General features: G+C 53.5%; 1 protein-coding gene across 3 annotated transcripts in view; it reads left to right on the top strand.

Moving 5' to 3' along the window:
• Window positions 1–12,261, top strand: part of Col17a1 (collagen type XVII alpha 1 chain) — a 47,597-nt gene that overhangs the window by 21,895 nt on the left and 13,441 nt on the right. For all 3 annotated transcript variants that reach the window (XM_045141727.1, XM_045141728.1, XM_045141726.1), the window contains exons 17-34: window positions 12–233; window positions 533–562; window positions 1,080–1,106; window positions 1,867–1,893; window positions 1,986–2,048; window positions 2,764–2,868; window positions 3,565–3,627; window positions 4,489–4,524; window positions 5,064–5,117; window positions 5,360–5,395; window positions 5,807–5,842; window positions 6,573–6,635; window positions 7,969–8,004; window positions 8,251–8,322; window positions 9,301–9,327; window positions 10,167–10,202; window positions 11,804–11,839; window positions 12,082–12,162. In XM_045141727.1, coding sequence (XP_044997662.1) covers window positions 12–233; window positions 533–562; window positions 1,080–1,106; window positions 1,867–1,893; window positions 1,986–2,048; window positions 2,764–2,868; window positions 3,565–3,627; window positions 4,489–4,524; window positions 5,064–5,117; window positions 5,360–5,395; window positions 5,807–5,842; window positions 6,573–6,635; window positions 7,969–8,004; window positions 8,251–8,322; window positions 9,301–9,327; window positions 10,167–10,202; window positions 11,804–11,839; window positions 12,082–12,162 — 1,050 coding nt within the window. The remainder of the gene's footprint in view (window positions 1–11; window positions 234–532; window positions 563–1,079; window positions 1,107–1,866; window positions 1,894–1,985; window positions 2,049–2,763; window positions 2,869–3,564; window positions 3,628–4,488; window positions 4,525–5,063; window positions 5,118–5,359; window positions 5,396–5,806; window positions 5,843–6,572; window positions 6,636–7,968; window positions 8,005–8,250; window positions 8,323–9,300; window positions 9,328–10,166; window positions 10,203–11,803; window positions 11,840–12,081; window positions 12,163–12,261) is intronic.

Genomic DNA, 12,261 nt, shown 5'->3' on the forward strand with positions numbered 1-12,261 from the left:
GTCCACCTCAGCGGAAGAGGTGAGGAAGCTGAAAGCCCGCGTGGACGAGCTGGAGAAGACCAGGGCCGGTGTGGTCCGTTATGAGGAGGCGGTGGAGAGGAGCAACAAGGACCGCCTCCAGGCCATGGCCCCAGGGGTGGGATTTGACCTCGACAAAGCCGGCCTGGACGGCCCCAGCCAGGAGGCGATCTGGCTGTTTGTGAGGAACAAGTTGATGACCGAACAGGAAAACGGTAAGAGCAAAGGGAGCGCAAGGGCAGCTATAGCCTATGCTGGAGACACCACTGAGCCACACCTCCATGCGCCTCCTTTTCCTCTACCACCCCGAGAAGCACACTGCAGCTGCTCTGGGGAATCCATTTCACTTCTCGGACGGCATGGCCCCAAATCACTATTGCCCAAGATGACGGGAGTGGCCCTGGGTGGACGGACTCCTAGGGCTGGCCTCGGTCTCCTCCCATTGCCTGTGACCCTCTGTGGTGTGTGAGGGCAGAGAAGACATGGAAAAACACTGGGTTATTTTTTCTTGTAGGAAATCTCCGAGGAAGCCCAGGCCCTAAAGGTACTGGGGTGTATTGAGTCCTTTCCCATTCTTGTAGGGAAAGCCGGGCTGGGGGAGCGGGGCGGTCAGGGAACTGAAAGCTTTGTTTTAATCTCTTTCCCAATGGGAGGGTAAGGAGTTGAATGACCTAAATGTCTGTCTGGAAGCTTTTGAGTCAGAAGATCAGAGCAGAGTTGGGGGACTAGGCAGCATACAGGAGAGATCCAATGACATGTCCAAGTGTCACACACAGGGACAGAAGGACCCCCACTCTGTCCCCTCACCCTGATGTCTGGTTTATATATTGTCAAATAGAGGAACACAGCCAGGCATGGTGGCGCATGCCTTTAATCCCCGCACTCAGGAGGCAGAGGTAGGAGGATCACCATGAGTTTGAGGCCACCCTGAGACTACGTAGTGAATTCCAGGTCAGCCTGGGCTAGAGTGAGACCCTACTTCAAGAAACCAAAAAAGGAACACAGGGACACTGGGCTCTTGGTCGTTACTCGTCTCACAGTTTTTGTCTTTCTGGTTTTAGGTGACATGGGAACTCAAGGCCCCAAAGGTAAATATTCCACAGACATTTTTATTTTAAAATTACCAAGGACAGACAGTTTAAAACAAGAGGCAAAGGTTAGAAAAGCACCTCACGCAGAGAAACACGACCTCACAATCCACGGGGGAGAGGATGAAGTTTCCAATGTCACTGTCCCTCGATGGATGGGGAACAGCGGTCCTTGCTTCATCTGACTGGGGTCGTTGGCATACCCCAGTGTGTCCAAAGATTCTGGGCCCTACTCCCAGGGCCCCTGAACAAGTGTGAGTGAGCCACGAGGAGTCGTTGGTCTTCATCACCCCAAAGGTGCTCGGCCCATGCCGAGAACCATCACGCCTTGTTCCAGTCCCAGCCCAGCCTCGCCTCCCAGGAGACCCCAGGCAGGACCTGAGTTCCTCCACCTGCTGGCCTTCCACTCCTCCTCACCTCCTTCATATTCTCCACTGACCTCGACCTCCAACACGCGCACCTCGGGCCCCAGCCCCAGGACCCCTTCCCAAGACCTATAGCCCACACCCCCCAGGTTGGGGTTGCTCAGGATGGAGAAACACGGGGCTTGAGTTGCACAGAAACAACTTGTCACTATACGTGCATACCGAGTAATGTCTGGAACACAATTGTACTGGAGGCGTATTTGTGTTTCTATCACAATTCAAATACAAATGCATTTGCTTACCTGGCCGTTTTAGCCGAACGCTACCAGTGTCTCCCTTAGGGAATTGGACCAGGCCCTCCAGCTGACCCTTGTCCTTTACCTTTGTTCCCGCAGGAGACCGAGGCTTCCCTGGGACTCCAGGTGTGTAACCTCCAGTGGTTTGGGGGGTCATCAGTCCTAACCTCTAGCTTCCGGAGGCAATAGTTGCTGAGGTCTTCTTTATCTGTCCACAGGTATCCCTGGGCCCCTGGGCCACCCTGGTCCAGAAGGACCAAAAGGACAAAAAGGCAGCGTGGGTAAGAGCCCCTTTCTCCAATTCATTTCTTCCTTTATTCTAGCAGTAGGAAGCATTTATTAAGTGCCTGCTGTGTGCCCGACCCTGTTTTAGGAGACAGTAAGGAACACAGCAGAGAAAGAGCAGCGGTGGGCGGTGGAGCTCACACTTGGGTGGGGCAGGAGACAGTGGGCATGAGAGTAGGTGAGGGAGGTAGCGGGTCCGAGGGGATGCGTGAGATGCGGAAAGCAGGGCCTGGCAGTTCGGGATGCTGAGAGTTAGTGCTCAGCGGGGCCAAATAGGAAAACCAAAAGACTTAGCAAAAGAAGGAGCCACGCATGAGTCCTGGGGGAACAGTCTAAGCAAAAGGGGCAGCCAGGGCCTGAAGGGCAAGTTATGAGAACACCAGGGGGAAGAGACCATAAGTTGGGAAGGCAGGAGTGAGGGAGGAAGGGGAGGAAACCAGTCATGTCGGGACTTAAAGCCAGCACAAGGATGGTGATTTTTCAACTCCTAATGAGCAGAGAAGTCATTTGCAAGTTTAGGGCCGAGGCAGGACATGGTCCACTCACAGAGTCACTCTGCATCTGCGTTAAGCCAAGGCTGCGGGGGACTAAGGGAGAAGCAGGGGGCCAGGACAAGTCCATTATTCTGCCAGGAACAGGCTGTCTTTGGGGCCCTTGGCTACAGCTCATGGGATCCTTCCAAACTGTGAAGTTGGCCATTCTCACCCTTAGGAGATCCTGGCATGGGAGGCCCCATGGGCCAGAAAGGGCGAGAAGGCCCCATGGGACCTCGTGGTGAACCTGGACCTCCAGGATCTGGAGAAAAGGGAGACAGAGGTAAGAGGCAGGTCACAGGAGGGCCCGCTGCACCCGTGGGGCTCTGGGTAACCCACGTGTGGACCATGACTAGTGGTGCGTGTCTAGACCGCCAGTCCAGGGCTGAGGCAGAGCTGTGATGACGGGTTAGAAAAGGAGGTCTCAGGGAAGTGACCGTCCCCAAGTGCGTGGTGAGTGGAGCGAGGCCAAGGCGGAGATCAGAGGGCCGGCAGAACTGGGTGGACAGCCAGGTGCAGGGCGGGGCCGCAGGCTTTCCAGGCTCTTGGGGCTGGGACTTTGCAGGGCAGGGGACAGGAAACCCTAAACACAGGCCCAGGACTGGAGGGGTTTGGAGAGGTTCCGAAATTAGCTCCTCAACCGTGAGGCTACTGTTACGGGGAAACTAAGACTGTGTCCTCTACTGCCAAAAGACTATGCAGGAAACTTTATTTTTAGTCTCACATTTTCTCAAAAAACTATTCCTCAACCAGGCAGCCAGCATTTGTTGAGTGTCTCCTAGGTGCCAAACTTTGTGGGGGTCTGAGTTGGAGGGTGGACAGGGTTTGTTGATTAGTCTTCACAGAGGCACCAGATGAGCTCTTACATGGGCGGGGGCGGGGGAAACATGGCCTCTAAATGTCACTGTCAGGCTGGGTGCGTGGCCAGACTTGGTGGGGGGGGGCCTTCTCACATGCTCCTTTCTCCTTCTCTCCCCAGGCACTGCTGGAGAACCGGGTCCTCAGGGCCCTCCTGGTGTCCCTGGTTCTGTGGGCCCCAAAGGTATGTCAGGAGCTGAGGATGGGATCCAAGCTTTCACAGGGGAGCCACATTCAAAGAAGCGGGCCCTGGGCTCTGCCAAGCATGCTGGCCAACTGTCCCAGCCCTTTGCGGGGTGGTGGGCCCAGACAGTGCTCCCTAGAAAGGATTTCCTGAAGGTCAAGCCTTCTAGGGTACAGTTTTGGCTGTAGAGTCGGGTTGTGGCCACACTTCTGTCTCTCTTCAGAGGCCGCATTATGTGGCCCCTAAGCAAGAGGTTAGATCAGAGGCAAAATCAGAAAGCAGGGCTGGAGAGATGGCTTAGCAGTTAAGCACTTGTCTGTGAAGCCTTAGGACCCAGGTTTGAGGCTCGATTCCCCAGAACCCATATTTGCCAGATACACAAGGGGGCGCACGTGTCTGGAGTTCATTTGCAGTGGCTGGAGGCCCTGGCGCTCCCATTCTCACTCTCTCTAACTGCCCCTCTCTCTCTCTCTCTCTCTCTCTCTCTCTCTGTTGCTCTTAAATAAATAAAAGTAAGAAAAATTTAAAAATGAAACCAATTCCTGCACTTGCTAGAGTCCCAGTGCACTCATGGAAAGCAGCGGAAGAAAAGAGCCTCATCACCTGCTACCTCCTCCCCCCCCCCCCCGTTCCTGCCCCAGGCCTCACTCACAGCAGGAAGGAGGAAGGCTTCCTGACTCCATCCAGCCTCCTCTCCAAAGAGGACAAGGCACTGGGGTCACCATGGGGCTCATAGAAAGGACCTACATGGTCCTCCCTTGATGAAGTCCCTCCTTGCCCACCTGCTCCTCACATTGGAGTCACTTGTCCTCACCTGTACCTGCCCCTCTGCTAACCATCTCTCTCTCTCTTTTTCCTCAGGTTCCAGTGGCTCTCCTGGTCCCCAGGGTCCCCCAGGTCAGCATGCTGCTTCTTGTAAATTTTTATATTTATGGGGCAGAGAAAGGGACATTCAAAAGTAAACCAAGCTTTATTTTAAAGCAAATGAAGTCATTAGAAAGACAGCCTCCCGGACACACAAAACAAATTCAGTGTCCCCTATAGCTGAGCTTGGGTGCCCTGGTAAATCCTGGCTGAGTCCATTCTGGCCTCGTATAGGGCCCGAAACCTTCCAACAACTTCAGTAATAGGAAGTGCCCATCCTGCCTCTGCCTTGTCCCCTATGGGCCAAAGAGCTTATCTCACTGGCCTGAGAATCTTGAGTGCAGGCCGGTGTCTTGGTCAGAGTCCTTGGAGATGTTCTAGCGCCAGGGCCTGGCGATGGGCAGGGACAAGGATCCTGCACCAGTATGGCTTAGCAGGGACATGGAAAGGAATCTGTGCCTAGCAGCCCTTGGCATTTGCTCCAGGGAGTGTGAGAGCACAAGCACGCATGTGTGGCTGAACCTTGCAAAGAGGGACGCACACCAACCTGCATGCTTTCCTCTGCTGGGCAGGTTCGATTGGTCTCCAAGGGCTCCGAGGTGAAGTGGGACTCCCTGGTCTTAAAGGTGAGCTGAGGAGAGTGTTGGGGACAAAAGGGATGTCACCCTGTGGAGGACTCTCACTCAAGAAGGGGCGTGGGGCAAGGAGAGGCTGGTAGGCATGACCTACGACATTCGTATACCCTCCAAGTGTGAGCGGAAGCGGTGAGGTCAGTACGAGCGGGTGCTGTCTTCAGAGACAGACAATGGTCCTTCTAGTGTCAGCCCCTGCTGGGCTCTTTGTACCTGGATATCTGTTTCCTTTCTAGGTGACAAAGGACCTATGGGACCACCAGGACCCAAAGGTACGCTATTCACACTGTTGGGCAGTTGTCATCATAGTGTGCAGTCTGCCCTATTCCTGGGCAGCCCCTGGTGCAGAGTCCAAGGACCCTGGGACTGAGAAGAAGCAGAGAGCTCCAGCCTCTCAAAGAGGGAAACTGAGGCACAAAGAGCAGCAAAGTACCCCTGTGACATGGCCGTTGGTGGGCGGTCCTCATGTCGATGAGGATGCACAGCATGAAGTGTCTGTCCTCCAGTCTGCTCTTCCTTGTGCCCAGAGCCCCCACAGAGCAGAGGCTGGGATCACTGTGTGTGTGTGTGTGTGTGTGTGTACACGCACGCGGGGGAGAGTGCGGGGGGGGGGGTCCTGCTCCTCTGGCTTCATCAATGCCAGACTCACCAGAGGAGCTTCTTCTCCCACCCGTTTGTTTCAGGTGACCAGGGTGAGAAAGGACCCCGAGGCCTCACAGGTCAGTCTTGCCCAGGAATTTACTTTAATCCTTTCATGACTTCTAAAAAAATCTCCCAGTTACTGGAGATAGGGGGGGGAAAAATGCAAAAAACATGCCTTTAATCCCAGCACTCGGATCACTGTGAGTTTGAGGCCACCTTGCCACTAACTACATAGTGAATTCCAGGTCAGCCTGGGTTAGAGAAAGACCCTACCTTGAAAAACAAAACAAAATCCTCAAAGACCTGGAAACCTAGGAAGAGCACAGAGAAGCCAGGTACAAGGTTAAGCAAAGCATCAAAATGCATAATCCAAACAGTGTGTGTGGTGCAGAAAGGGGAGTGGACAGCAGCCTCTGCTGCCTTGGGGAAATCGGGGAAAATCGTCCATTTCCAAAGTAGCAGGTAGTGTGTACCACCACACCCTCTCAGCCACTTATCTCCTGCCAACTGACATGGATTAAATGAAAATATATAATAATAATAATAATAACAATAACAATAATTTGACCATGAAGGGTAGCCTTTCTGTTTCCAAGGAAATAAGACTCATACACTGGTCCTTTCAGATCAGCCACAGTTTCAGGGTCTGTCTGGACAGGTGCCTCTGACCTTGGAATCAAAGCAGCCAACTGGGCATTGCTTCTCCCAGCTTCTCTGGATGGGAGGGGCCGGTGTGCTGGGGGCAGGAGGAAGATGCGCATAACTCTCTAGATATCACTCCAACCAGCTATCTTTGGTCCCTTGTAGGTGAGCCTGGCATGAGAGGTTTGCCTGGGGCCATGGGTGAGCCTGGAGCCAAAGGAGCAATGGGTAAGTGTCCCCAAGGGGCAGATGCAGTAGGCCAGTCTATCAACTGCTTGTCGTGGCCCTTGGGAGACCCTTGTTCTGCAGCTGCCTCTCCTGCCTCATCACTCTGTGAGGCTTCCTTCAAGACAGCGAATTAGGCATCCTCCCTGGGGTACTCAGGCCACAGCTCTCTGGAGATTTCTCACTGTTCTGGAAAGGGCTTGACAAGACAGGGCCCACCCACCCTGGTGCCTGCTGGTCAGCAGAGGACTGACCAGGGTTGGGGCCCCCAGAGCTAGCTTCTGAGCCATATCCACACCACCACCTTTGGGATGACACTTACTGAGGTGCCTGACAAGGCAGGATGGTGAAGCTGGTGGAGAATTTCCAGAGCGTTAGGCCTTGGCATTGAGTTCCACAGGGCCTCAAGCCCCATCAATGGGGAGGCGGCATCTTTGCTGTCATATCATTCATTTAACTAGACGCTTATGCGCACTGTGTGCAGGAAGAAAAAGATATGAAGCAAGTGGAAACAGAGCTTGTGTGAAGAGACAGAGAAAGTGCTATGAAGAGATGACTGGGAGAGAGATTTCTTACTAGGTGAAGGAAAGAGGAAGTGACATTTCAGATGGTCTTAAAAACTTGGGAAGTAGGCTGGAGAGATGGCTTAGTGGTTAAGACGCTTGCCTATGAAGCCTAAGGACCTAGACTCAACGCCCCAGTACCAGTAAAAGTAAAGCCAGATGCACAAGGTGACACATGCATCTGGAGTTTGTTTGCAGTGGCCAGAGGCCCTGTGTGCCCATTCTCTCTCTCTCTCTCTCTTTCTCTCTCTCTCCTTGCAGATTAATAAATAAAATATTTTTTAAAAAGTTTTTAACCTTGGGAAGAATTTAATCATGGCTACTTTGGAAATCTGTCCATGTTGAGATGATAATGTAAGGCAGAGGTTGGAGGAGTGAGACAAGACCCATAGGGACATCACTTTGGATGGAGGTTAGGAAGGTGCCTAATCAGAGGAGACAAGAACCTGGAGGCCTTGACTTCCAGGGCCTTGGGTAAATGAGATTAACACTTAAGAGCATCTATTGTCGGATGCTCTAGGGAGTCCTGAACCAGCAGGCAAATGGCAATTGTTGGCTTAGGAAAAAGGGGCAGTGAGAAGGCTAGATCCATAGATGTCACAAAGACAGGGCTTCTCCTGAGGTTGACAGCCATAGGGGGATCTTCATACTACACCCCTAAACCTACACACATCTGGACAACTGCATGCTCTGGAGCAATTGGGCAGGAGAGGGAACGAGACCCAGACGAATCTCGAGAAATAACTGATGGACTTGACTTTTTGCTTTACCAGGTCCTGCGGGCCCTGATGGACAGCAAGGCCCAAGAGGTTTGTCACTGGCTTGCTATATTCACTCTCACCATCTGCCCTGCCTACTCCCTGCCCCGCCCATGCCCCCACATGCAGCCCTGGGCCCTCCATCATAATGCCAGTGGGGTGTGCAGCAGAGATGTACAAGATGACTTGATCCCCACTCCTGCCCGCCTGCCAGCAGCTCACTCCAGGAACTCCACTGACTCAGAGGGGTTTTCCTAAGGGAAAGAAAGGCACCCTCACTGGTCATGCTTTCCATAGGTGAACAGGGTCTAACAGGGATGCCTGGCACTCGTGGCCCACCAGGACCATCTGGAGATCCAGGAAAGCCAGGTAATTGGATAGTGAGTGCGTGTGTCTTTGTGTGTATATGAGCTTAGGGGTATAGGTTGATGTGTACGTGTGTGTGTGTGTGTGTGTGTGTGTGTGTGTGTGTGTGTGTGTAAGCTCAGGGGTGTAGGTTCATGTGTACATGTTGTATGTGCGTGTGTGTGTGTGTGTGTGTGCGCGTGTGTGCATGCGTTCATACATACATGCCCAAGGGCACCCTCGTGGGCTTCATCCCATTTCCCAGAGCAGCTCAGCAGAGATCTCACACGGAACATTGCGCTGTGTGTAATGGCTGCGGGCCCAGGCATCCAGTCACCAACTCTGGAAATTTTGGACTAGCAGGGTTAACAGATAAAAGCAAGGAGTTCTAGGAAGGAGCAAAGGGGTGGCTCTTAAAACTGCAAACTTGAACTTCAGCTCAGTGTCTTTCTTAAGCCTTTCCTTATCGCCTCTCCCAGGGCTGTGTCCAGCCCCTCACAGTACTTACTGGTATGAGGAGAGAGGTCCTTTTCAGAGTCTCCACTGAGGATAAAAGCAGGAGTCTCAAGGCTACTGGAAGAATAAATCAAAACCAGACAAGAAAATGATGCCATCATGGCAGGTGACCATCCATCAGGTCACTGAGGGCACAAGAGGCCAGACTCCTCGGCCAGTGCCCAGGTGGAGGTCTAAGGAGGGAATCTGGGGCAACGTGGGGTGTCATTGGCATGTGTACTGGATTGCTGGCTGTCTTCACATCCCCCCAGTGTCTGTGAGCTTAAGTAGGTTTAGGGCCCTCACTCACCCAGCGGCACAGTGGGTCACAGAGTCGCTCTCTGCCACGTGCTGGCAGGACCCTGGATTGCTCTAGCACAAAGCTCGTCCTCCTGCATCGCTGAGCCCTCTCCACTGCCTGCCCACCTGCTCCTGCGGGCAAGGCTGTGTCTCCTCAGGGACGCACTCAACCCTTCACTTCTTGCCCCTCGTGCTTCTTTTCTGCAGGTCTCACGGGACCCCAAGGACCTCAGGGTGAGTGAGTCATCTGCTTTCTCCCCCTTGCCACCGCCCCTTTGGCCAGGCACCTTGGCCAGCACTTCGCCCCCAGTCATCGGAGTATGACCCATCCTCCCACAACCCCTGACAAACACGGGCTCAGGTCTGACCACTGCGAGTCCCAGAGAAGCACCCTAGGAACAAAACCATCTTGCACAGAACAATCTAGAATGTCATTCTGACAGCACCGAGGTCAGATTATGTGCAGAACCTGCTGGCCTAGGCTTTGTTCCCCCACTCTGTGGCACAGTGATACCCTGGGAAAAAATAGTCCAAGCCCATGGGGGACACTGCTGGCTGACAGGGGCCAATGTTCCCCAGTGGCATGCAGGGCTTGGGTACTTCTTTCATTTGGCAGACTCGTTCTATCTAGAATAGCTGCTGTGTCAAAGCCTACCCTGTAAACATTGGGATTTAGAAATCTTCACCTTCGTTTCCTAAAGGCCACTGGGTAAAGATTAAAAGCGAATCCAAACAGCAGCCCCTCCACACACATGCACGTGCATGCATGCGCACACACACACACACACACACACACACACACACCCCTGCCCCTGAGAATCTGCGTGTGCAAGGAGTAAGAGCTCATTCAGGAGCTGAGCGCTGGGGGGCTGCTGCTCACAGCCAGCAGGACGGGAGACCCCAGAGCAGAGCCCGGGGCCTCTGCTTGCCAGCTGCTGTCCCATATCCCGGAGGCGCCAAGGCCACCCAGTGTGGCCGCGCAGAGTGGTAGAATGCCCGTTACTGCTGGAGGGAGGGCGTCTGGAATTGCTGGGCCTTAGTCACCCTGACTGACTCGTGTTCAATCACCTCAGGACTTCCTGGTAGCCCTGGCCGACCAGGGACTAGAGGTACGTGATTGTTCCATGAAGGTATTCTTTCTTTTCACTAGCCATTTTTGCAGGAGGGAGGGGTTGTAGCCAGGAGACTCCTCTCTGGCCAGAGCCTGGACCAACAGTGGCATCTAGTGGTTCTGGTGGAAGGCAGAGGTGAGGGTACAGGGATCTGCACTGAGCAAACAGGCCCTGGGTCCTCAGACCCCACCAACTCCCCCCCACCTCCCCAGCCCCCAAACCGGAGCCTCTCCTAATGTCTCTAAGCAGGAACTTGGGGGAAGGTGGGAAGCCCCAAAGCATCCCAGTCCCTAATTGTTTAACAATATTTTTATTTATTTATTTTCAAGCAGAGATAGAAAGAGAGACAGAGAGTGGGTGTGTCAGGATCTCAAGCTACGTGCATCCCTTTTGTGCATCTGGCTTTATGTGGGTACTGGGGAATCAAACTCAGGTCGTCAGGTTATAAAGGCAAGCGCCATAATGGCTAAGCCATCTCTCCAGCCCAGTCCCTAATTTGCCTCTACGCAAGTCCTTTTGACCACTGAGCCATCTCCTGGTGTGCCTGTAAATGCTCTCATTCCTTCTAAGATACTCCAGGTCACTTAGGTTTGCTCCCCATGGATGTGACACTTCTGAGAGCCGGAAGCACTCTTGGCCCAGGTGTAACTGCGGACCCCACACCCTCCTGAGATGCCGCTCGGAACAGCCAGAGAGGAATGTCACAACCTTTCTAAGGGGGCAAAGTCAAAGGACTAAGGAAATAACCCCAGACTGGGCAATGTCACCTGGGCACAAGGTGACACCCTCGTCTAGTCCATCAGACCCCAAACCTGAGCAAGCACAGGGATGCACCATTGCTCAGAAACGTGTCCCCCAGTAGGCCCTGTGGCCCCATGCTTCTGAGCCTGGATGCTCCGGAGCTGGGCTCTGTCATGAACACTAGCTGTCATGCTTGGAGGGACCCCAAAAAAATAAACTTTAAGAACTGCTATTTCCAAAGACTAGTTGGGCCAAGAGAATCTTTCAGAATAAATAAGTGTGACCCTAAAACAAAACAACAAGTGAGTTACTTCCCAGGCAGACAATTCTCTGGGCTGATAGATCTGTTGATGATAGTTAATGGCTTTAGAAAGGGCCTGTAGGTTTGGCGAATTCCTGAGAAAACCAGAAACGTTATTCCTCTGTAACGTCCTCTGTGCAACTTCAGACCCTCTTTGGGCAAGATGCGCAATTGTTAGACTGTGCTCCCACAAAACCAGCTCCAGGGCTCCTGTCTTGGCTTTGACCTTCAGCTAGAGAAGTGGGCAGTGATGAGGCCATGGCCTCTACCCTTTGACCTTCTGGTGATTTTCCCAATGAAGGCCATTCCCAGGGAGAGAAGCCGAGTGTGACATGAGAATGAAACGCCTGTTGCTCGCTTTGGGCCTCTCTAGAGGGCAGATTTCCTATAGCCCCCCCCCCCCCCAGGAAGCCCCTTCTCTGAGGTCGCTAAAATACCTTTAGACTGAGGGCAGAAGTGCCTCAAGTGGCCCTCAAATGAAATCGGAGGCCTTGGTAGTGAGTTATCCAGTCACTAATGGGTCCTCCTGCCCACTCTCCTCCTGGCCCTTCTCCAGGTGAACCCGGACCTCCAGGCAGAGTCATGACCTCAGGTAGGCAGCCTGGGAGGGACCGGCTCTGTGTGGGCACCTGCCCTGACTCTGCCTCGAGTGCCAGTGGGCAGGCAGGTGCTCGGGAGGGGTATGGAGTGAGCTCTGAGGGCAACAGCCAGAGCAGGAGGGAAGGCTGGAGGTGGTGAGAAGCAGAGGCACCCGCCCAGCCCACCGCCTGCTGGGGATGCTGGCGCCTCAGAAGAAGAGTGAAGCTGGGTATTCAGTGTGCCTTCCGTTTTCAGAAGGAGCATCCACGATCACTGTGCCAGGGCCCCCAGGACCTCCTGGAGCCATAGGACCCCCAGGACCTCCAGGGACTCCAGGTCAGTCCATTTTCTTGTTCTGCCTCAATCAGCCACAGGTGAGTTGAACTCTAACAGAGTTGCTCAAATACTTCAAATACTGAAACCAGGGAAGCCAGG

Source organism: Jaculus jaculus, chromosome 1 (genome assembly GCF_020740685.1).
Source record: "Jaculus jaculus isolate mJacJac1 chromosome 1, mJacJac1.mat.Y.cur, whole genome shotgun sequence".
NCBI classification, from domain to species: Eukaryota; Metazoa; Chordata; class Mammalia; order Rodentia; family Dipodidae; genus Jaculus; species Jaculus jaculus.